Source organism: Ptychodera flava, chromosome 3 (assembly GCF_041260155.1).
Source record: "Ptychodera flava strain L36383 chromosome 3, AS_Pfla_20210202, whole genome shotgun sequence".
In the NCBI taxonomy this organism is placed as follows: domain Eukaryota; kingdom Metazoa; phylum Hemichordata; class Enteropneusta; family Ptychoderidae; genus Ptychodera; species Ptychodera flava.
Window position 1 is genome coordinate 46,083,223 of NC_091930.1, and position 26,021 is coordinate 46,109,243.

The 26,021-nt window shown below is 38.6% G+C and overlaps 1 protein-coding gene and 1 long non-coding RNA gene across 13 annotated transcripts in view; one reads left to right on the top strand and one right to left on the bottom strand.

The window, feature by feature from the left end:
- LOC139130129 (uncharacterized) overlaps positions 1 to 12,450 on the top strand; it is a 141,841-nt gene extending 129,391 nt beyond the window's left edge. For both annotated transcript variants that reach the window (XR_011551796.1, XR_011551797.1), the window contains one exon: positions 12,094 to 12,450. This is a non-coding gene — a long non-coding RNA (uncharacterized lncRNA). The remainder of the gene's footprint in view (positions 1 to 12,093) is intronic.
- LOC139130128 (uncharacterized) overlaps positions 1 to 26,021 on the bottom strand; it is a 62,955-nt gene that overhangs the window by 25,269 nt on the left and 11,665 nt on the right. For 6 of the 11 annotated variants that reach the window (XR_011551789.1, XR_011551791.1, XR_011551790.1 and 3 more), the window contains exons 2-3: positions 12,994 to 13,102; positions 3,683 to 3,934 (exon numbers count right to left, since the gene is read on the bottom strand). Coding sequence is in view for 4 of the 11 variants with exons in the window: in XM_070695848.1 (XP_070551949.1) it covers positions 3,713 to 3,934; positions 12,994 to 13,102 (331 nt within the window). In the remaining 7 variants the exon portion in view is untranslated. Of the gene's footprint in view, positions 1 to 3,298; positions 3,397 to 3,682; positions 3,935 to 12,904; positions 13,103 to 26,021 lie in introns of all 11 variants that reach the window. The other 5 variants (XR_011551795.1, XR_011551794.1, XR_011551792.1 and 2 more) reach the window with 4 other exon arrangements.

Here is a 26,021-nt window from a genome sequence, read left to right on the forward strand (position 1 = left end):
GGAAAGGGTATTTCTGGGCAATGTGACTGCCTAAATAACTCTAGTTTCATTGACGGTATTAATCAGAGCTTTGGGTCACTTAGGTCAGCGGGTCAGTTTAGTGTCTGTCTGCTTCAAATGTTGCTTGCAGGCACAATGTATATTTGATTGAACTGAGCTCAGGAGGGTTTACCCTATCACATATAAAGTGGCCTCAGTGCTGGAGTTGGAGACAGACGCTGTAGTGCGCTATTCGACGGGCAACACCTTACGTGGCAAAATGTGCTTCGCTTTGCGATCTTCGATACTACCAGTGTAACCCATTCGTAAGTCTGGTGTTGTCTACATTATTGTAGTTGACTTTCACCTCTTTGCTGCAAACTTTGGAGTGAAATTTTTCGGTGGGTCTATGCGACGTGATTCATTAATCGGCTATTTGTCAATAGCTACAAACAAATGCCATCTCCTCATTGGTGAGTCAGGATCTGGTCACGTGATCTCATTTTCATTCTGGTGGCATGTCTGCTGTCTGCAAGTCTCCATTGCAGTTGTTGTTCAGCGTATCCTCGCATGCCATCATAATACAGGCTGCTTTCTGCTTTCTGGCAGCATACAACGAAACATTTTCATGACAGCGCTCGGATTGTCACTTTCTTCAGGTAAATCAGTGATTCCTTGAATACATTTCTTCGTTAAGTCTTCTAGTCTGTTGTTTGTCTTTTGACAAGTGGCCACAGCTTTTGCGGGTGTCTGGCACACCTGATTGGTGGACTAGGGACAAACAGTAGTGAGTGGCGTGACGGGGTATCTGGGTGATTACTTTGATACTCCTCTAAATTTAAACCAGAACTGGTTGTGAACTTTTGACATACGAAGGAATTACATATCTTTGCTTGTCTTATTTTATTTTCAATATGCAGTTTAATCGTATGCGTATGCGATTGAACATCTTGCTCGTGTCTTGTCGTTCGTAAAGACGTATGGCCATCGGCGGCAGCGAAAGTTCCTTGATGGGCACGGCTTTCTTGCATACATTTTGTGAGAATTCTCGTGGCCCTTTTTCAGAGGGCCAAGTCTGCAGGAACTATGTGATGTGAAAGAAATCCATGCGCCTTGTAGACGAAGCATGCGCACAGAGTGCTCGGCAGACTCCACGCAAACATGGTTTACGTGCTTGGCTTAATAACGGTCAATCTGATAGCACAACCAATTCTGCAGACTGATTGGCTGGTTGGTTACAGTTAGGGAAATGAGACAGCCCCCAAGATCTATACATTTTAGCATCCAGTGTCACCAGTATGATAACTCTCACCCACAGTCTACAGCGAGGTAGTTTTGGCGCGCAGTTTCAGTGCGCACGTCAATGACTGTCAGGGTGCACAATTTGCCCAAAGATGAGAGGATCAAAGATAAAATTGAAGCAGGGAAAGAACCTGATAGGTATAGACCTGTGAACTGTTTACTACACAAAGCGCTCTGTCAGTAGATTTATAGTGGTTGATCACACACTGACCTCACGTATGTGACGTCTGGTCTGTCTAACAGTCCATGTGCTTGGGCAGTGAAAGATCTCTGTCGAGCCATGGTGCGTGGGGTTCTTCTTGTAGGCCACAGATTTGGAAGTTATTTTTAGCCACTGGTACTGAGTTCTCCCCGCTTTGCAGCTAACAGGGGCCAGCGGGTTCAGTGTGGAGACGTCTACCCTGGTAGTTTGACACAGATACTTGAAATTCCATGATTGCTTCACGGCCTACTTTTAAAAGTCTTTCTCTCCAGTCAGACCATAGTTTCAAATTTTATAGGTGAACAACATCTTAGAATATATGAAGAGCTTGATCACTGTCTCCAGTAAGGCGTCCACCATTCCAACAAATAGGTGAATGAGTTTCAGAAAGTTTCAAAAGTTGGAGATTATGCTGCTGTTAATATTTTCTTTCAACTTCTCTTGTTTTAAAATACTACAGTACACTTTGTAGATATTGGTAGCCATGATGAATACTACAACTACCTAAGAAGGCCATTAGCATATGAGCCTGGTTTTTTGCTTTCAAAAGAAGTTTCAAAAGTTAGAAAAGTTATATTGAATTCCGGAGCAATATGCATAGGCATAGGCAAAACTAAATGTAAGTTGTAGAGTGGTAAATATTATAAATATACAATACAGAAAGGATCAGATATCAGAAAGTACCAAACAGATTAGGGAGCAAGCATATTCCAACCATAAAAGTGCAGTGACTGTGACAGTGACTCTAGGGTTAAGGTTAAAGGTCATGACCTAACACTGGGCCTCAAGACAGGTTTACTCTGAACTGTCCAATTCTTATAAATGTAGTTTGATGGTGTGCACGTCTGTCAGCAATCAGGTGTGCCATAGTACTATTACACTGATAATTTATATTGTATCATATATATATATATATATATAAATATATATATATATATATATATATGACATACCTAGCAGATAACATACATGTATTGTTTTTCGCGCCAAAAATATTTTGTGAGTGACTTTTTTTTGCAAATAACTTTGAGCTGCCATCAAGAGAATCTGCATATCATTATCAGATAAGTGGAGTGAAGATTGAATGGATTTTTACGAAGCATGCACATGTGAAATCCAAAAATTTTTTTTTTCGGATTTTTTTGCAATTTTCAACTAATTTTTAGGGATCTCATTCAATGACTTGGACTCTCACCGACCAGATACCAGTATTTTAGAAATGTGTATAAAAATGTAAAATCAAAGGAGGAAGAGGCAAGACAAAACATTATAATTTGTCCAAAATACAGGTAACATGTTTCCCTTCAAATATACCTCTCAGCCAAATTGTTCAATATGTACGTAGCATTTCTCTCTTCTCCTACCCCAATCCCACACCCAAGAGTAACAGTTGGTGTACAGAAAATCATCGCAGCAGGTACTTCACAGACCTACTCCTGCCTTTGTGATCATCACAGGTTCAGACAAAATATCTAACCCTGTTTCATATATGGAGAGCAATCAATAGTTTCTCTTAGAAATATTTTGGCAATCACATCTGTTGCTAATGTCAAGCATCTTCCAATTTGGACAAACGGTACAAACAAGACCATGTAGATATAATTATATATATTCACTGACACGCATTTGTTTGTACCACAACATCATGACATTTTCAGTGTCTGTTTTCCATAGGACAGTGATTGTCCATGAAAAATTTTCTGTACACACTCATTAATACATATATCCATGCTTTCATAAATGCATACATACATGGTACATCTTAATAATACGACTGTACATACATAGATATTTGCATACATATAAACATATTACCATATATTCTGTAGGTTAACGTAACTATATATATATGATGACATGCCATTCCATCGCAGTAGTTTTTACAATTACAGCATAGAACTGTGTTTCTTGTACTGTTGAAAGTTAAAAAGTTTGTAGGGCAAAGTTTAAATATTGTGTGCATAACTGTAAAGGTACTATCATCCATTGTTATTGTCAACAACATAGACCTTAACTCAAAAGAGAGTAGTTACGCTAGATAAATCACATGCTTGTCCCAGGTCATAAATTGTGAGAATTGTTTGTAACAAGGAAAAAACGTACAAGTTTTGAGCATTTCTGAAGATCTCAAAAGAAGTCTATCAGTTTGGAATTTGACCATTAGATCGTGATTTAGACAGAAAAATTAAAATTGTTTACCTGTACTACATCAATGATGTTCAAGACGGTTCATCTAGTTCTCTTGATCATTAAAATTCTCTCACTGTCGTTCTCTAAAACCAGTGGGAATTCTTCTATATGAAGCATGATACTAGTTCCAGTTACTTGTCTTTCAATGTCAAACACACCTATGCACTGATTGTCTGAGAGTATAGCTCTCCCCAGTTTTAGCAATATGTCTAGAATCGGTATAATTTCTGTTGTTGATTGCTGTGTATAGGGTCTGTGTACCTGGAAAGAAAGATGAATTGATAGCTGTTGTAGCGGACACAAGTTACTTTCAGTTTGTTCAAACAGTTTTAATGTATCTGAGGGCAAGCATTCATGTCATTGTGACCAGCTAGGTCATGCACAAGCTGATTTAGGAAGCCTTTTCTGGAAGATAAATACTGCCCGCCAAGTAATGGTGGACAAGTTATGACGACCATGTGAACCCAGTTATCATATGCATCTAGGTAACTAGGCCACTTACTAGAGTCCCTGGGTCAGCCTCACTGCTTGCTCTACTCACCCCTATGAGTGACATCAAATGGAACTGACCTCACCTGAATATAGTCTAGTACCTTGTGAGCATTAAAATGTAAAAAATTATGCATCACTTTTCTGAAAATCTAAACATTTTTCTGGCAGAGGATTGCAATTCAAGACATACTTTCAGTATTGATTAAATAGTTGACACTATAATTCTGTAAGTCTACTAATTTCATATTTTACTCTTTAGTGACATAAGTAAATTTGATCAAAAAGTTATCACAGTCTGTCTCTTTACGTATTTAGCATTAACATAAATCCCCCTGTATTAAATGACATGACTTACTGCCCCGTTAAAGGTCTTGTGTTATAGGTTCCCAATATCTGTGCACCTGCTGCACACCTGTTTTCAGACTCTCTTCTCAAAGACAATGACCAATCAAGAATAACTTTGCTTGACTGCTGCAGGCCAGCAGTATCGACCTGAGTGGCGTTCAGGGAAATCACATTTGTATTGCTGTGAATCTGGTTGTTCTATTCGTTGTGAAGAAACAGGTGCATACATTGCAGAGCCTCAAGTTCAGACCTTGTAAGGTGATTTGCATTTTCTATCCTATCATATCATGGTTATGTTCCATCTCACCCCCTTTCCCATTGTGCAAGAATTAATACAGGTGAAAATGAATAGCAAAGGGCCACTGGTTTATTGACAACAGAACCATCTATTCATTTTCAAAGTGGGCCACCTTTCTCTGAGAAATATTGCAATCATTAAACTAAACTAAAATACAAGAAATGAACTGGAATTCTGCAAAGTGTATCTTCTCCCATCTAAAGAAAATTGGATGTCATCATTCTGATATCTTCTCTCCAAAAATCTAACCATCCATTCCTGAGAGCTTGTTCTCTTTCAAAGATGTACAGAGTACAGTGACATGCTAGAAATTACAAGTTGTTGGCAGGTAGTAATAGAAATTGCATACTGGTATATACATACAGTGTAGCAAATGACATGGATGAGGCCAGTCATTTGAATGTAGCACAACAGAACTTGAGTTTTGCTACAGTGTAGCAAATGACAAGGGCCAGGCCAGTCATTGGCAGGTAGTACAACAGAACTTGAGTAAAGCTACAGTGTAGCAAATCCAAGGGGACAGCCCATCTATTGGCAGGTAGCACAACAGAATTTGAGTATCGCTACAGTGTAGCAAATTCCAAGGGCCAGACCAGTCATTGGAAGGTAACACAACAGAATTTCAGTATAGCAACAGTGTAGCAAATGCCAAGGGCCAGGCCAGTTATTTGAAGGTAGTACAACAGAACTTGAGTATAGCTACAGTGTAGCAAATGCCAAGGGCTAAGTCAGAGTCATTGGAAGGTAGCACGACAGAATTTCAGTATAGCTACAGTGTAGCAAATGACAAGGGACATCATGGTAACCAAAAACAGCCAAAATTTGAATATTGCAATGAAGTAGCAAAACCACTTCCAGGCACAATCAGTCACCTGCAGTTGTGATCACCTGTAACATTAACCACAGCTGTCACTGTCAGGCATTAATAAGTAATACTTTCTACAATGCCTTTTAATAAATTCAAAGAGATGAAATACCATAATACCAGCAAAATCCGTGTTGTCTTTCTGTCACCGGCAACCTTTTGTTCTTTGAAATATGTTACTAAATTTAAAATTTAGTAAGAAAGTTGAGGGCTGATGTTGGACATAAAAAGTGGTCTGTAGGGAGGGACAAGCTGACGCCAAGTGTTATTAATAACCATGTGCCGCCCACAGTGTCTTTGTTAATTTGTAATCAACTGCTTTAAAATGTCACTGCTTAATGTCTGGAACACGTACAAATATCAAAGTTTATTGCTGACCATGTACCAGATTCTGTGTCAGAACTGTGACAGTCTTGATGAGTGAAAGGCAGAAAAAATCTTTAAGTCTGTACAGCGGACAAGTTTACACCTTGCCCTTACTCTTTACAAATTTTTTTCTGAGAATTTATATGTCTGACGTGGTACTTTATTTCTGATGTGTCGCTTGATCAGTTGAAAGAGTATTTTCTACTGTTACAGGTACATTTTGACAAAATTTCAGATGAGTTGACCTAATTCTTTTTCTGACTTCCTCCACCCTGTTTCAACAGACACTATCAGAAGACAATCTTATCTCTGACACTTGGTATTTTATATTTCCAATGTGGAAACAGACACTGCCGCCACATGGCATTATGTGATCTACTTTAGAACAGAACCCGCCCCAGTTTCCTACGGGAGAGGGGAAATATAATGTAGTCAGAAAATTGTGAAAAAGGACAGTCATCCATATGGGTAATGTACTTTTTTATCCGAGTCTTCTGTGACTTGCTTTATGCTGTGAGGCATGGTCCGAAGACTGTGAACCCTGGACAAAAAAGAAATACTGAAATTATGTCAATGATTGCCTCTTCAAGTGACGTGTTGTAAGTAAATCAGGAAGGAACTGATGAGACAGCAGATACATGCTGCCCAATATAATCCACAAAAAGGGATATTTGGAACTTCTATGCCATCACTATTCAGTATTGACCCACTATTTTATCACTCTGATGTCTCGTGGACACACTGTAGACTCTCTGTGCCTGCGCAGTACTTGCTTTCTTGCTCATCACCCAAAGAGACTGCTTTTTCATGTGTTACGATTCAGTGGGGTCTGGTCAGTGTTGCCTGTCGCTGGCAACTACAGTGTGTACTTCTGCCACATCTCAGTTTGTGAAACTATACATAACTACAACATGCATCATTTATCAATGTAACGTTCCAGGCGCTGTCCTCTGAGATAGTCAATACAGAATCAACAAGGTTGGATTTTGTATTGCATCTCATGCGTTCCGTGAAGGAAACGTGTTCGTGCCCCGCTTGTGCAAGACTAGCGTTGGCCATATTTTACTCTTTGAAAGATACAACAGCAGACTTAACGATACATACAGTGTTGTCATGTTCTCAACAGAATGGTACATGGCAATAGAGAGCAAGGGTTGAAAAATATTAAGACCACACTCTATCCATTTCGAGCACTAACAAACTCCTAGCAACACTTTACTGCCTGTACCGTACAGCTACTGACAATGTCCAACACAGACAGTAAATCAGCTGAATATACCTTCTCTCTCAGTACTTTTCAGTTCGATACCCTTTCACCGGTCAGTCATCAGTGTTCTGACTTCTACGCCCACTGTTGTTCAGTGGTTTGGTCTTTGTGTACGTACAGTACCAAGGAAAGACTGGTGCTGACAAGTGTGTTAGATTGAATCCTATCAACACTCCACTACATCTAGTAAATCCTACTCTGAGACATTTTTTTTCTTGGCCAGGCACTCAAGTTCAAATGGTCCATTCAAACTCTTTACATACTACTTCCAGTGCACAAAGTTACACCAGTGTTTCAACAGGTGACTTTGACTGGATCACAAAAGGCTTCCCAAAAAGAAATTTTTAATTTTGTATGTAGAACAGCGACTGCCCTTGCTTTGTAATCTGACAGAGAGAAAGTGAATTGTTGTAAAAAAACTTAAAATGATGATAGACATTTGTATGGTATGCCACTTGTATGCCAACATGATTTCAACAGACATCTTGATTTCTTTTTCCTAAATCCCTTTTTTGTGTAGCAGTTGTTTCAAAATTGCTTATGACGTTATGAAATCACTTCATGCAGAAAACGGGGGTTTGAAAAGTAAACACTTTGTTGGGTGTTCTGGACAAATTTTAAGAAAGTAGGGAAACAGTTGTATATTCTTGGTGTCACTCTACTATTCATATAATATGGATACCTCCATGACAGGCTCTACTATTCATATAATATGGATACCTCCATGACAGGCTCTACTATTCATATAATATGGATACCTCCATGACAGGCTCTACTATTCATATAATATGGATACCTCCATGACAGGCTCTACTATTCATATAATATGGATACCTCCATGACAGGCTCTACTATTCATATAATATGGATACCTCCATGACAGGCTCTACTATTCATATAATATGGATACCTCCATGACAGGCTCTACTATTCATATAATATGGATACCTCCATGACAGGCTCTACTATTCATATAATATGGATACCTCCATGACAGGCTCTACTATTCATATAATATGGATACCTCCATGACAGGCTCTACTATTCATATAATATGGATACCTCCATGACAGGCTCTACTATTCATATAATATGGATACCTCCATGACAGGCTATTTCCATGTGTTTTCTATGGTGGCGTACATACAGTATGTCCTAGATCAACCATTAATAAAGATTGTCAATAATTGTCTGTTTGAGAATCTGCATTCATTGATTAAACAAAGGATTTTACTCAAATTTTCTATACCAGCTAACATCCAGTGTTACAGACTGCTACATAGGGTGTAGGACAGTTGCTGTTTGGACACTAATCCACTGGACACTGACTCTCTAGAACCTAATCCTTCCCCCAACTGATGGGTCACATAGTCTGGTTGGTAAATGTACCTGTCCTGATACAGTTAAGGTAGAATGCACCTCTGGGACAGATTTTGAGATTCTCAAATTAGTACAATGCTTTTGTGGTAATCCCCTTGTTGGGTGCTCATTTTGAAGACCTTGGAGTAAGAAAAATTTTCACAGTCCTACTCTTAGTTTTGTGAAAATCAAAATTTAAATTTTTAATTTTAAATTTTTCCCAATAGAGTTAACATAGAATTCCAAATATCAGTAAATGTTGGTAATTTGTTTCTTTAGTACCCTGTTTTGCATGGTGACAGCTCGTTCGTTATTCTTGATTCAGTAAGAATTTGGTTGACAGTTTCCTTATTCGGTATGTTTGAGAAAAAGACTTCCATTTCAAAGACGCATACCACCTTAAAGATGGGTCTTGGCAGCTCAGTCTGCATGTAAGAAGTCTGCAGTATATCACTGCAGTTCGTTTTCTCATACACAGTACCCGTACATATCTAATAACATTCATGATTCCATCAAGAAACTGGTCATTTTCCTTCCTGCTTCCAATCATATTCAATTCCTTTTACCAGGCAATGGTCGTTTCTCCTCATCAAGGGTGGAGACAGGCATAAGATACATGCAGATTTATACATGCAAACTGGAGACTAAATCGCAATTTACACACTCACCACAAGCAATATATCATGGATGCTGGAGTTGTTGGACCATTATTTGCTTTGGGTCATGTCTCAGCTTTTCATGGACAGCAATAAAAATGTTACAACCTGACTCTCATTTGAAAGCCTTATAAGTTATAAATAATGTGGGTGAGACAAGGAAGCAGCAGTAGTTGAGAGAAATATTGCCCCTTTTTTAAGGACATTTTTTATGAGGAAAATCTGAGTATTTAACTGCAAGGGTCATTATATCATTAAAGGCATCTATATTGATGATTAACTGAATTGTTCTTGTACAGGGCAAAATATTTTGCTGTGTGTGGTGATGTTGGAGAATGGGGATTGGGGGGGGGAGGGGGTGTCAGAGAAATTTACTTTTGTGTTATGATCAATGTTGCTTGGTTTATGCTGTTTGGCGCACTGTGTCTGAAAATTCAAATCACTTTCACCAATTTTAGAACAGTCTTGTTTCTTAAAAGTTACCTAGGATATCACATGGTTCTACTTCCAGATAAAAGGGATGGGCAGTGTTCTACAGACTCAATACATCTTAGAGGTCACATGATGGCGGTACAAACAAACCAACAAGTACAAACGCCAGAGGAAATACATGTATTTCTATGCATGTTTGTGCATGGTTTTGTCTGTACTGCTTTTCTATGCATTCAGGGTTTTAGCCCTTTGGTATTTTCCCAATTAGCATGTCTGACTTGGCATTCGATATGTCAAAAATAATCAAGATACAAATATTGGTATTTGTTAGCTTGAGGGTGATAGCTGACAACAATCGAGAGGGTTGAAACCAGCCAATCACCATAACTGTACCTTTCCTTATTTTCAAGAGGGTTGAAACCAGCCAATTACCATGACAGTACCTTCCCTTCAAGAAGGTTAAAATCAGCCAATCACCATGACTGTACCTTTCCCTATTTTCAAGAGGGTTGAGATCAGCCAATCACCATGACTGTAGGGTTGAAGTCAGCCAATCACCATGACTGTACCTTTTCCTATTTTCAGAAGTCATGTCAGGACTCATCATTCTGTTTCTGAGATACAAATTAGACTGATCCTGGAGGCCAACTGGGACTGGTCCCAGAGTTAATTTTGAAGCCAACTGGGACTGGTCCTGGAAGCCAGCTGGAACCAGTCCTGGAAGCCAACTGGGACCGGTCCCAGAGTGCATTTTGAGCCAACTGGGAGTCCCAGTTGGCGGTCCCAGTTAGGAGTTTGAGCTACCCCTACATAGCTGCAAATTGATAACACTCGTATCAAAACAGCAACTACGAGTATGACTTCAATAATTCGGTGGAGGATAGTGTAACATGGAGAGTTTCAAAGACTGCCAAAACAGTTCTCATTATGCTGTGAAATTTTGAAGATAGATTTGCTTGTTTCCTTGTCATGTACCGTCAGGGTATCTGTAAACATGACGGTACAAGTGTGAAGGGACATCCTCAAAGTCCTCATAAGCTTTGAGCATGAAACAGATGCACCTGCAACAATCTGAGTTTTTCACAGGCAAAAAAAGATGATGTACAGGCTAGACTCACATGTTTTCTGTATATGATCTTGATATTCTTCCTTGATATGCTAAGTAAGCTGTCAAATGTGAGGGCTGAATTTCCCACATTCATGTTCTCCTCAACTTGTTAGTGTGCGTGGTAGGGAGGGCCAGATTTACTGGTAGATTCCTTTGATTGTAAGCTGGTTTTCACCCAGAATCTATTGAACTGCTGTCAAATCAACTTGGAAGCTTCAAAGAATGTCAGATTCTTACTCAATACTTATGGCATCATCACTTTGAACAGTGGAAGGGATAACGAAACATCAAGAAAGATAGTTTGAGAGAAAAGTTTGCCACAACAAACCAACTGAACATATACATTGTAACAAACAGAAAACAGAGTGATGAAAATGTGAAGACCAAGCATCACATGATAAATGTTACAGTATAGAACACCGGACTTGTGATGTCTGTTTTCCGCCTAGACAGAGTTTGACAGGAGAAATGTACTGTCAAATCACTGTATTCTTTAATTGTGTCACTTTGTGAGATTGATACACTAGAAATGCTGTGAACTTGTCTTAATTTTCACAAAAACGTGGATCAACAGCCGCTGAACAGTGACTATAATGGCCCACCATTCCATGCAGTGCAGTGAGGCATGCATACATATTTCCCATAACGATACAAAGTTGAATGTATACCGCTTTAAGCACACATATTTTTCCTGATAGCTATATATTATTTGTATGTGCATAATGTAATTTGCTTTACGTGCATCAGATGTATATCAGGATGTGCACACAGCATGCAGTTCTGTTAAATGGCCGAACAAAATTTCTTTGTCATCACAATCTTCACCAGACATGTTTTCCAACAGGAAACCCTATTGGTGAAAAACAAAATGATGAGTCAGCACTTTTTTCACGACTCCTTGAAACTCAATGTCTTACATGATATTAAGAATTTTATATTTTACCATGGATTCTGATAACACAGAGGGGAACCTACAAATCAACATCCGTACAACAACAAAATATGGCATCTTCAACTGAAATACCTCTATTTGATTGTATTTGTGCAATCACAAGATTACAAAACGATGTTAAGTGGCTCAAAACGTGCTTCATCTTATAACTAATCTGTTTTGATGTGAATCTTACAGTTTCAGACGCCTGCGATATTTCGCCAGCAGAGTTTCAAAATGGAAGTTAAATATGCAAGCCAAATGCACTCATGTTTCGTTTGTTTTTATGCTCTTTCCACAGGTCAGAGATCAGAATTGAAGACGATCAGCTGACTCAACTTTTCTGCGCACTGCAATATTGTTGGACTTTACAAAAGTAGTTTAAATAGCTGACAACTCTCAGCTATTACTGAGGGCATGGGTCGTGTGCTGTGATTGGTTGAATTTGAATGGAGTGAATACCTAATGAAGTGGCACCACTTTGAAACTCGCACCTGATTGGACGGGACATCCAGTCACAAAAAATTTCACAAAAAGGACAAAATGGTGATCATTGACATGAAGATACTTGCATTTTTTCTTTTCTTTCTTTTTTTTTTTTTGTGGAAAGATGTCAAACAGGAATAAGGGAAATTCAAATTTTGATCGGGGAGTGAGACAGACGGCATGACCGCGAATCAGAAGTAGGTAAGTAGGTAACTCAGCCGACTGCCAGATTGCTTAAACCCGTAGATCCGAACTTGTGTTAGGGTTCGGCTCGCAAGCTCGCATCTATGGGTCTATGTCGTCATGGCAAAACACACCTGGCTGACCCAAATTGTATTCCTCCTGTGGTACCCACTAAAAAAAATCTATGAAAGTGAAAAAAACTAACATAAAATGAATTTACCATTTATAAAGTGAAACTGGAAAGGAAAGTGAACCATAGTTTTTCTTAAAATGATCTAGACAGCATTCAATCTGCTTGATTGCTTTGCCCTTATCATTAAATTCACTGATTTTGCTTCAAGCTGACAAATTAATTTTACCCATGATGCACGGGGGGAAAACTGCAAAAGCTGATATCATCCCACTGTGAGAAGTTTCAAGAAGGAAGACGGAAAGGTATGTACCTTCAATCAGTTTCACTTTCTGTGTTGACTCATTTTTTAACTTTCATTTCCTGCTGTCCCTTGTTTTACTGTCTGTCCCATTTACATACTTGAACCGTTTCTGCTGTCGTGACTTGCGCATCCGGACATCCGGCAAGCGTCGCGCCGCCTCCACTCTTTCGTGTTGTCATTGCTGTTGTAAGCCTGGGTGTGGCATTCCTGAAATAGAGGGTGAAAGTAAGAAGAGACAACAAAACATTTCATCAAGAAATGCCCAACTCTTCCGCCAGGGAAATCAACCCTGCCTCCTTAGAATGTACAGTATCTACATATGCCTTCCACACCCTATGAGGCCACCTACATCCTCTAATCCAAGAAGGATGTGGTCTTCTTGAATTGCTTCACTGAAAAAGATGAAAGAGGATATAGTGGCAAATATTGTTTTGTATCATGAGCTTTGAGTGCGAGAGGCATTCTAGATATGTCATACTTCCGCCAATTAAGGTGATCCATTAACGCTCTCACTTGCATTTTTTGTTGTGCTGAGCCGGACAGTCTTCTGTGTTATGACCATGGAAAATCGTGCCATTGTCAACATTGAAAAAGGAAATTCCGCGTAAATTTTGGCAGCAGAATCAGTAGTGGTTCTCTAGAACCACCGACTCTGCAGGAAACTTACATGGTGTAAATTCCACCGTGCAACCACGTGTCTTCTGAGATTAGAAACTGTACACTTACAGTCTGACAGCTATAATGGCAGTTATCCAAGGGTTTAGTAGAGAGCGATTGAAAAGTTTGAGAATTCGAGTTTTCTTCTGAGAGGAAAGGCTGTGTCATATAACAGTGGTTTGATGTTTTGATAACATTGGTGAAGAGCATCGGATGATTTGACCAACATGTGCCTAGGGTATGTCATGTATATAAGATGTGTGGTTAACCAAGAAGGCTAGTAACGATAAATGTACCCAGCCCATTACCTCCATCCATACCAAATAAATACAGATAGCTACCGGTACATCAGTCAAGTTGCGAAAGAAAATCTGACAATCATTTTGAAGGCATTAGATGAGTCAGCTTCACATACGAACATATTGCCCACGGAGAGTAAGTGTACAGTTTCCACACCTAAAAGTGTGGAATTTTGTCAAAGACAGCCTTTTGTATTACTGTTTTCAGTTTCTGATAGTCATACCGCGGCCCGTCATGTTTGAACTCTGGCCAAGTTGGCAATCTGTACCACTTTTTTCCCGCCAAAATATCGCACGTTTCTTTCGCTGACTGAGAAATTCTTTGGCACTTGGCCTGTTGCGACCTCAGCCACGGAAAGGCAATGATTTGTATTGGGGGAATTCATTTGATAGGCATACCATTGATAAGTAGAGGTGTGTTCTCTTCCCTGGTCTCCCGAGGAATTACTGGCATATTTTGCGATTTTTTTCAGGGTACTTGATGATTTTGCACGTGGAACTATCCTCCTGCCGTACATGTGAACATTTTTGTCTGAAATTTCATCTGTTTTTAAGTCTCTGTCGACACAAACTCAAATTTCAAACAGAAATTTGATACAGTGATACATCACATTTTTTGTCATTCTTTCATGATTAAAAGTTTTACAGAAAAATCAGAAATGTTTTTCTTTGAGTTTTTGTCCAATTTTTCTCTCTTAGCATGTAACTTTGCCTTTTTCCTTTGTCGTTAAATATTTTAAAATTTTATGTGAAAATTTTGCCGTTCTCATGAAACATTACTCAAAGTTGGACAATAGGAATGTTTTGGCCACCAGTGTCGTGATCAAACTAATTTAAAGAATATCAAAAAGATTACGTTAACTCCAGGATAATTGTTTCCATTAAAGATCATCTGTTGCATTGACAGTAGAGACAAATATACAAAGCAGTTGTGATGGTTTAGGGTGGAAGAGTTATAGCTTTTCAATTGGCAATGGGATACATTTTGTCATGGAGTTTCTGTTCCTGATTTTCAAACTGTAGAGTTCCATTTTGCCTCAGTAGGCTAAAATTTTGTACTTACATTTGGAGGTAAATTGGGATATTGAAAATCTATCCCATTTTTTTTTAATATGTCCACTATTCTAAATTGAGGTAGCACAAGCTGAGGTCAAAGGTCACACCACTTGCAACTTGAGGTCAAAGATCATATGACTGTCTAAGATCATACTCACATCATCGATGTAGTCGAGGTCTTGCAACATTCATGTTAAGGACATACACACATTCACTGCATTTCCGTAGATGAAAAACCATATATCCCATGTATTGCCCACTTGAAGTCTACAGTACCGTACCACATAAAGTGGGCGTATAGCGATACAGATGATGTTTGTATTGATTGGCTGGTGTTATGACCACATAGTATGGAAATGAATTTCCTTTTCCAAATCTTGACCAGCATATACCGGTATATCCCTTTACCATGAAGTTGGCTACAAGCAACATCTTCGCTTTCGTGACAAGAAATGAAGCGATGACATTGCTGTGTTAGCCCGACTCGTCTTGATCATCTTATTCCCTGTAACATTGTCAGTCTGATTATTAATCAAATCAGATGTGACATTACATTGCAGTGTCATGTTTTCAAATCAGATGTGATATTGCAGTGTCTTGTTCTCAAAATGGATGTGACATTACAGCATTGTGTTTTCAAATCGGATGTGACATTGCAGAGTCTTGTTCTAAAATGGATGTGATATTGCAGCATCTTGTTCTCAAATCAAAATGTGACATTGTAACCAGCTTGTTTTCAAATCAGATGTGACATTGTAGCAATCTTGTTTTCAAATCAGATGTGACATTGCAGCATATTTTTTCTCAAATTGTGCGTGACATTGCGGTGTTGTCTTTTCAAATCTGATGTAACGTTGCGGCGGCATGTTTTCAAAATGTGTGGGACATAACAGTATCTTATTTTCAAATCTGATGTAACATTAATTGCAGTGTCTTTCTTATCCTTGTATGACAAACAAGTACACAAGAATTGTTATATACATGTCAATTTTACATGTAATTAGAGAATGTTGTCCATTTTGTTTTGCCAAAAAAAATGTTATTAATTTGTAATGCCTTCTGAAATATTATCACCATTTCCTTCTCACATTGAACCTAAGAAAGGATTGAGGTAAAAAGATGAAGCAAACATCATGTTTTCATTGGCTCAAACATCACTCTGTAACTCTAGACATCTACCGGTGAAACAGACTTCTACCAGTATAACAGACATCCAATGGCATATCGAGTCCGTGTTTACCTGATCTTCTCTGAGGATTAAAATAATCTGATCTCTGTAAGACTAGAAGTTTTGCAGTTCTCGTCTTTTTATAGACGTGTAAGTTCAGTGGTTGTAGCGTAACACAATAGGATAAGTTTAGGAACATGGCTTACAAAAAAAGGACACCGTCCTATTGAACCGTGTCCAGGTTAGTTGAAGCGTATCAAGAGATTGACCTTATTCAAAGATAGGAAGTTCTTTCCATTAGAATTACATGTACAGCGGGAGGAGACATCCCGTGTTATTTTTAGCTCTGAGAAGGAAAAAAAACATTGCAGGAAATTCTTTACTGGCAGGAAGCTTGCAAGAAAATAACCTGAATCTATTGGAGCAGTCACAGAGGAAAATGTATTTAACCATGATGCTGTATTTTCGTCTTTTAACCTGTTCACCCCCCAATTCCCTGTGTAGAGGTCCAATTTTACCATAGAAAACAATGGATTTGGGACAAACCATGGTGGTGAAAGGGTTAACCTGTTCACCCCCCAATTCCCTGTGAACAGATCCACAATCTCCATTGATAATAATGGTTTTGGGACAAACCATGGTGGTGAAAGGTTCAAAGTGGTGACTTTATACCATGTCTTGGTATTCTCATTGGTTGTTGGGATGGAGAAGGGGTACTGTATCACGGCGGTGAAGTTTGGCGATAACCTCCAAGTTGCTTTGTGTATTTAGGGTAGAGCAGTATTGCTTTTATATTGCTTTTATGCAGAACTGAAAAAGTTATAAGAAAACTAACATCGTTGGTACAAGTCAAACAGGATTGTGGGTAATTTATTGTACTGTGCACCAGTGTCATATTGTAATCTCTTCATTATTGAGATCTCTTTCCATCTACAATTTTTTTATGAAACTTTTTTAATACAGGCAGTTAAGTAGTAGTACAATATTGTACATTTAATCAGTAAATTTTATCCTTAGATTGTAGCGGTAGGTTTATTGATACAACAACATATTAGCATAGAGTTTTCAGTTTTATTGTGTATTTCAACCAGTATTTTCCTTGTTTATTAACTCTGCACAAAAATATAGTTTAAATATTTTCATGCATATTTACAGCATAGTTGAGATTTCATTTACAGTTCGTGTCCAGGGCGTCAGTTCCCTACACACCAGGCATACAAAGAGCACAAGATAAAACTTTTTACCATTTTTTATGTGTTTACATGTAGGTCAAAGCATTCCATTCTTCTTCTTTTTTTTCTTTTTGTGTAGTTTGGTTCAGCCTCATCGTTTTAGGACCAGGGTGAGATGATTGGTGACAGCCAAATATTCAATTATATTTTCTTTCTGTGGTCACATTACCTGGTATAATAGTGGCAAGAATTTCTGTAATTTTGGACAGTATTTGTGGTTAGCCGATGGGATACATGATACTTCATTGGTGAAAATGAAATACTATTATGCCATTCTGATGCGGCGTTGGTACAAGTTTAGAGTACTTGTAAACAGGAATATGGCGTGATAGGCATCTTGGATATGCAAAATATGACAGCTGCCGGTTGGCACCTTTCACCTATGAACTTTGACATGCTGCTTGTTTGATTGTGATTGGTTCATCCGAAAACCTACGTGTAGTCTGTTGTAAGCGGTCTTCAAATACCTGGTGTTTGGTCAGTGGCTACAGTAGGTGTGTGCTGGTATGGGTTTGGCATTAAAATAGACACAAGAAAGGTGGATTTATTTTGCCAGCAGAGTGCTCTGTTCTCCGGCCTTTTCTTTTTGTACTTTCATTGTGGCTTGCCCAAAGGCCGTCTGGTGACAGCGTCCATTGTTACAAGCACTCTCTGATCCGTCTGCTATTGTTGACAGTCTCTATGCCAGACAGTTGCCACCATTCTCTGGATAGGGGTGGTCAGCATGGGTAGGAGGGGGCCTTTGCCTGGCGTACCAGTAAAAGGTCATACAAGTAGCATGAAATGTAGGACAGCCATGGCCAGCCATCGGCCGGCAATCCACATGGTGCTGCTTTTATATCTCTGTTTATCTGTGCACAGGAAATGAAACCTGTTAATAATTAAAATTAATGTTGTGAAAACTAATTATTAATTAGTCTAGAATGGGAAATTTGATATGAGCCTGCAAAGAAACAGAAAGTTGTCATCCGTGAAAAATAATTCCCGTCTTTGTTAAAAAATTGTTTCAAATCCTACTTGACAAGAGACAAGGGCAGGAAACAAATATAATTATTTTTGCGTCTGTATTTTGTGTGTGTGATAATGTGTGTTGTGGGTGGAGAGGTGGCTATTCTAGTGCATGTGTGAAGAACCTCTTTGACAATAAAGAATAAGGTTATAACTTATTTCTGTTGGACAATAAATCCACACAAAGCAGAGCAGACACAACATGGTACAGCAGTATCGTTCTGTCAGAAGAGACATTATATACAAACAGGTGTATTTTATAATCGTAATGATCTGAGGCGATAACAAAATGTCACTAAAGGTCAGAGTTCTTCCAAAGTAGTTTAGGATATTCGAAATATAAAAATGTCAGAAATGATAGGAAATTTTCCTAACATACTGAGACATATTTATACATATACTTTACAGTCATGGAGAAGGACATAAAGACATTGTTGGTTATTGCTTTCTGTTACCATAGTATAATCTTTTGTGTGTGAATATAGAATCACCCAGCATGACCTTTGTTGTCATATAGGCTGTGTAGAATATTTTGAGTCATGTTTCTGGAAATAAGAGTACATTTGTTCCACCTATTTGATGGTTCAAATTACAAATCAGTAGTTTTCAGATTCTAAGAGGTGAAATTTTTGGTAGATTTCCTCATTTATTTATTTACTTTTTCATCTTATGGGAAAACCTCACTGGCAGTACCTGGCTTAGGCAATCATAAGAACTAAAATCATGTGTTCGGAAAGCTTGGAACAATGCTTGCATTAGTGTGGTCAAAGAAACTATGAATACAATAATAGTAATATGGTAATAATAATAATAATAACAATCATATATGTTGTTTTATGGAACTATAGTTTCTCATTTCTTTGTGTGATGTCAACTTTGCAACATTCAAACATTCCTCTCACTGCAAACCTTCCAAGTGAACTAAATTGGGTTATAATCATGGTGTTTACAATTTGACCCAATATATCTTGACCAGATCGAGCAGCTGTTGACGACGAGAAATTTGTTGCCACTTGGCGGTATGAATAGGCTTGTTCTATTCTGGGCAGTCTCTGTGTTTTTGTTTGCAAACAACTCACAATGGGGTGGCTTACAGCGGTACATGCATTGTCATCAGTCATCCGTCTGCATGTAAGCTACTGAATGACTCATGAACCCTGTGAGTTGGGCGATGTAGGGTAGGAAAGCATTATATACTGTCAAGTTTCCCTTTTTTTAGATCCGCTGTACCCTATGGTTTTATTTGTCAAATACATAGCTCCTAGCAACTTTTACAGATTAAAGATTCACAGACTTTAACCTGCTCACCCCACATTCCCAGTGAACGGGTCTACAATCGTCATTGATATCAATAGTTTGGACTATTAAAACCATGGCAGTAAAAGGGTTAAAAAATGCAAGATTACTGATCAATGACAATACAGGTACACTAGGACAAGTTTAAGCAGACAGCTAGAGCTAACAATACATGTATCTGTTACAGGTTGGCAAAATGTGACTTTTGGTCTGTATTTTACTATGATGTAGACAAGTCAACATTTTCAAACATATCTTTCATGGTCCACTCTGATTTTGCTACAGAAAGCAACTCATGGTTTTCCTAATATGGAATGGTGAAAGGGTAATAGACTACACAACATTTACACAGCATAATTTCCTACAAAGAAAAGACTTGTCACGCGATATCTGCTTGCATCTGTTATTTTTACAAAATGATCAAAGATACATGTACTCAAATTTGATGCTGCTATTTTTATGAGCAGCTTATAGTTGTTTTTGTTTACTGCAGGGAAATCTAAGGGTAGGCTAGAATATGAAGTAATATGCCGGGTCTGTTCTCTTTGGTATTGGCAAACATTTACCCCACTATTATTAAATTTGAACTCGTGACTAATAAGTCAAACAAAGCTGTCTACCGTGAAGTGTCAGTCAGTTCACCTAGGCTATGGGTATGCGCAGTTCAAAGTACGAGGGCAGTTTGAGGCAGCGAGCGCACAGCTGGCCTGTGACTGCAGTAGGTGTTTAGTGTCAGAGACAAGACAAGTGATGATATGGACAGCTGATGATGTTGAGAAGGACTGCATACCATGCACTCAGCTAAGAGTAAATGGACTTAAGGAATACAACAATTGTATTGACCCTTACCAAAAAGTAAGCTGACCCGTAGAGTTTACAAGGACAGTACCAAGACTTTCGATGTCACACACAGTTGCTCAGGACACACATGCATTTGTAGTGTGTACTTGACAAGGATATTTTACCAAGCTGCAGAAGTTCACCCACAGACCTGCACAAGGGTACATGTACAACGTGACAACTTTCACGGTGCTAAAAACAACAGTTGTCATCAAATGATGCCAAACTATGCATACATGGATTCTATATAGTCTGCACTGGAACACATTGAAGACATCTAGACCACAATAATTCTCATAAGTACATGTCTCATGGTGTATTACCAGTATTATTTGGGAGAGAAGTACATAATCACGTTGGCAAAGAGCTGCCTCTGTATTTCCAAGGTACACTCAGGTTGTGAGATAGAGTACAGAGCTGCAGCAGCCTCCCAGTTAGCTCTCTTAACAGATGTACAAAGTCTTGAAGGAGAAAGTAGCATGCATCAGGAGAAAACGAGAACTACACTATGAAGTCTGCTGAGTGCAAGATATCACTCTAACCACACAACACAGTGCATCAAAGTGTCAAACAACACCAGACAACACTGGATGCCATCACGCTTCTCGATTGACATAAAAAATTCAATAAACCATGTGCGATATGACTGCATAGACACAGAACTGTACCGGCAGAAAAAAGAAAAAACCTGATGAAGCAATAGCGGGGACACCTCATTTATCAAAAGGCCACAACCAAATCATGTGATATTGAGGCCATGGTGATCTGTGATACTGTACAGTGTTCAAATACGCAGAATGAGATGTGGATACCAGCACTGTCGTGGATGTTTGCCATGAGAATGATGAGGAGTGGAGTGACAGTTGTCACTATGGATACAGGTAGGCTACATAGCAACGGTAACTAGGTTGTTGCCTACTCTCTGGGTGAGGTAGTAGGTTGTATAGTTGAGAGCTATACCTTAGGGAGATAACTGTACAACTTGCTAACTTTCCCAGGGGTGGGAGAAACACACCGGTCTGGCAAATGACCTCGGACAACATACAGTGATACGTACGTGAGCACTTCCTTTGGGGGTGGGTGATGGGTGGGAGAAACACATCCGTCTGGCAAATGATCTTGGACAACACAGTGATACACATGTGAGAACTACCATTGGGGGGTATGGGGGAGGGGAAGAAAACTGGTCAGGTTAACGATCTCGGACAACAAAATATACACATGTGAGAACTTCCCTAGGGATAGGGGTGCGTGGAAAAACCTGCAGATCTGGCACTACGTTGTCGATGTACATGTATGTTGAAATCAGTTGTTACGCACAATCAGGGTTAGAGGGGAGAAAATGGCAGAAAGATTGAGATAAATGAACTATGTACACTGAGATGTTTGATTCCCATAGGGCAGGGCAGAAAATGGACGCCAGAATAGAAACACACTGCCTCTGGTAGTCTTGGACAAAGACCAGCTTGTCAGAGGTTTTAGAAAGATGGAACGCTGCTGAAAAGGGTGAACAAGTACAAAGACATTCTCCATCAACAATCAGAGTACTGGTACATCTCTCTGAATGAGAACAATACATGGAAGTTTCAGAAAAATATTTTGTCAAGGAGTGGCATCTGTACGTATCTACAAAGGATGGATGGTTGAAGATGATGATGAAGCAAAACATATGTTGTGTGTGGAATTCCAATGCCAGTGATCTTGCTTGCAATCATTGCGTGAACTGCTCTTATACCAACAGCTGAGTTGTGATACTCCCACTTGTACAGGCTAGATGGCTTTGTGCCGCAGTCTGATGTAGTGGAGATAGGCATTCAAGTCACAGACTTGCTTGGTCAGAACTGCAAATGGACTTGTCCTATAGAGATGTACAAGCATATCGTCTTGTCCCATAGAGATGTACAAGCATATCATCTTGTCCCATAGAGATGTACAAGCACATTAACTTGTCCCATAGAGATGTACAAGCACATTAACTTGTCCTATACAGATGTACTAGCACATTTTGTCCCATAGAGATGTACAAGCACATTAACTTGTCCTATAGAGATGTACAAGCACATTAACTTGTCCCATAGAGATGTACAAGCACATTAACTTGTCCTATAGAGATGTACAAGCTCATTGCCACTGACTTGTCCAGGGAGGCGTTTGACTGTTTGGAGAAACCAGGTGCTCATCTAGAGGCTGTCTTTCTAAAAACCCACCAAGTGGCATAGTGTTAAACTAAGACAATCTTGGTACCTTGTAAGATTTCTTTTCAACAAGTACATTTGTAGTTGGAGGACAGGAGAGTCACAGATACTGATAGGTTTCATGCTCATTTCAAATGCATATACGGAATAATGTACATATTGCTGGGCAACATCATTTTAACAATTTGAAGTGATTGTAACAGATATGGTGATGGTGGCTATAGGTCATGTTGTATTTCAAAGTCATGTACTGACTGTGATGACCAACAACAACAACGTGATCCACTATGTGCTGTCTAAAAGGAGACACATCCTCTGTCTCTTGCGACAAAGTGAAGAAACTAATGTTACACATAAAAGTAGAAGATTTGGAGAGACACTAGGAAACTTTCTGACTTTTGGGGGGAAATTTATGTCCAATGATTGACTGTTTGATAAGCTGTAGACAGAGAAAATAGACAAGTGCACTGTTTGCAGTCATGTCATCATCAAAGTTGTGAGAGAAGAAAGTACACTGGCGTGCTGAGAAACAGGAACTCATGAGACAACAGTGCAGTGGTTGTATGTGATAGACCATGCAATATGAAGAACAAAAGTGTAGAACAGCGTTGCACTTTGCTACACCATGAAGATACACAGAAAGTCTACATGAGCTGGTCTCACCTAGCTCAACTGACATGCACACACTACAGTACGTTATTTGCATCGTTGTAACAATAAGTGGTGCTTTGTAGTGTTTACACAAAACAATGAGATCTGGAAAGCCATCATAAACTGCATTCGAAAAAGTAGCTGAGAAAAAAATCACAAATGCAGTTTCAAGTAAGAGCTGTAGAGGGCGCTGTTTAAATTGAGGAAGACTTAGCTGCTATTTTGTGCAACCTGTGTTATGTCTTGAATCAGTTGAACTATCATCTCTGAGCTGTCACTTTAAGTCTGTCAAGCATAATATTTGTGTGGTATAATATTAGAAATCTGAAAAAATTAAAATATTAGAAATTAATGCCTTACATCTCATTTTATATTTTTAAAACTTTGAAGACTGATTTCAATGTACAGTGTGTTATGTAGGTCATTTACTGTATTTTGCACTGTGAAAATTTACTGTATTTTGCACTGTGAAAATGAAATTTCTAATGTCCTCTGTTATAATTTCCTTCAATAATCTTCATCCTTGGCTACCATGGTAACTCCCCATCTAGCATCCTTCATGGTGGAAAACGAGTTGTCTGGCTAGGTGCAGCAGGTGGTCCATACATCAAATTGACTGGTCATTTGGGTGAAAAAAATCGGTGGATTAACTTGATATGGTCACTGTTTTTTTCTACTTGCAGCCATGGAACGGTTGCCCTCAGTGTCATTGTATTGGTGAATAAAGACAGTTAAAGGAGGGACAGGCTACTGCTCAATTATTGTATCTTTCCTAAACCCTTTCACCACTAGTTTTGCCAGAATCATATCGTTTTCCTGTCGCACAGTTGGATCTTCTGTACCGGCGCTGATTTGGATTTCTATCAAATTTCAGCAATTTGAAAAAATTCTGTAAATTATGAAATAGATCTAGGTACTTTCATTGAGATGGTGGACCAAAGCAATCAAAAGCCATTCGTGATCATTGTTTTCAGGGTAATGAGTGAAACAGGTCCCGGCATATTTCACTTTTATTTTCAAGGTCAGCAGAGCAACACTGACAAGGAAATGGCTATTAAATATAGTTACAGCGGGAAATAACAGTTGAATGCAACCTGCCAGAGAAGTATATAAGATAATTTGCCTGCATTCTGCTATAAGAAAATGAGCTTTTAAATCTACAATTGCCTGTGGATAACAAGACAAGAACATTATTTTTCAGGAGGGGATCATTTTGATAGCATCATTTATCTTAATTTCTAAAATGGTTTCAACATATGATGAGACCTTTTTCAAAATAAAACTTCCTTGAAAAGCTTTTTTTAGAAATCTGATATGACTGTATATCCCAAGGAAACATTAAATTTATATATATATATATATATATATATATATATATATATATAAATATATATTGCTTTAAGGGTTAAAAACAATAAAGAAGTTAATACTGATACTAAGAACATTACTCTGAAAACCTGAAATAGCATGTTTTATCAACTTCTGTGATTGAAAGTCCTATATTACACTGAGGGCAGATGGCCTGCACAAGTTGCCATTTATTGTCATTTCCTTTTCGATTTCAAAATTCTAATACAGGTTGTTCTGTAACTTGTCTGAACAAATATTGTTTGAAGAGATATTTTTCATTTTCCTGTTATGTCCATTTTGATGTTCGGCAGTGTATGATTGTAACAATGCTGCCATCATTCTGAAAACACGGTGTCATTGATGTCCTTTAATAGCACCATCATCATTTTGCAGTAATGCCTTCGTTATTTTGAAATAATGCCCTCATGACAGATGAGTTTGTAAGACTTCCATGTGTTGCCTTTCCATGCAGTAAGTTGCATGTATCTTGGCAGACAACTGAAAAACTCCTAGGGCTGCTACAAAGATTGAACCCACCTTCCTCAAATCTTACCAGACAGAATCTTCTCAAGACCTTGCAGAAAAGGGCAACCCACTACATACAGTACATGTACTAGTATGTGCATGTACATTATAGCTGAAATGACCACGCATTGCCAAAACCAGAAATCAGGTCTGAGCCAAGAACAGATACAATATTTGTGTCCACATATGGACAGTTCTAAGCATTGTACCTCTGACTACTTTCATGAGCAAGGTAGCAATCAGATAACTACATGTATGGTGCTGTCCATACTAAGAACAACATTATTGTAGGCTAATGAACCCTTTTACCACCATGGTTTGGCCCAAACCCATTGTTATCAATGGTGAGTGTGGATTCTTTTATGAAGGGATCAGGGGAGAACAGGTTCATGAAAATGGGGTGCATCAAACATAAACTATAAATTGACTTTCCTACCAATAGATGAGTCTTCAGATGAGAAGGAGGGGCAGTGTGTGAGTAACAGAATGAATCTTATTGACTTATTTCGTTTGAAGTGTCCCTGTTTTTAGACATCAGAAATGTCAGCTTGGTGTATTTTTTGCAGTGGGTCCTGTCTATGGAGACGCCAGCCAGTCTGGAAAATTTACACAACTGCCCCGAAGATATCTTCAAATATTCATCATATGTTAGATTTACATTAATTATTAATTAATCTAGAGATTTTTGAAAAGTGAAGAAGAGAATTTCTTCCAAGAAATGACATTACCCTTCATGTTATTTCTGATTGTCTTTGTGTATAAGATTAAGAATATGATTAGCAAACGATAAGGCAAGCAAGCCTGAGCCATGTCTTGAAGTCAATTGCAAAATATGGAAAGCAGTCCATG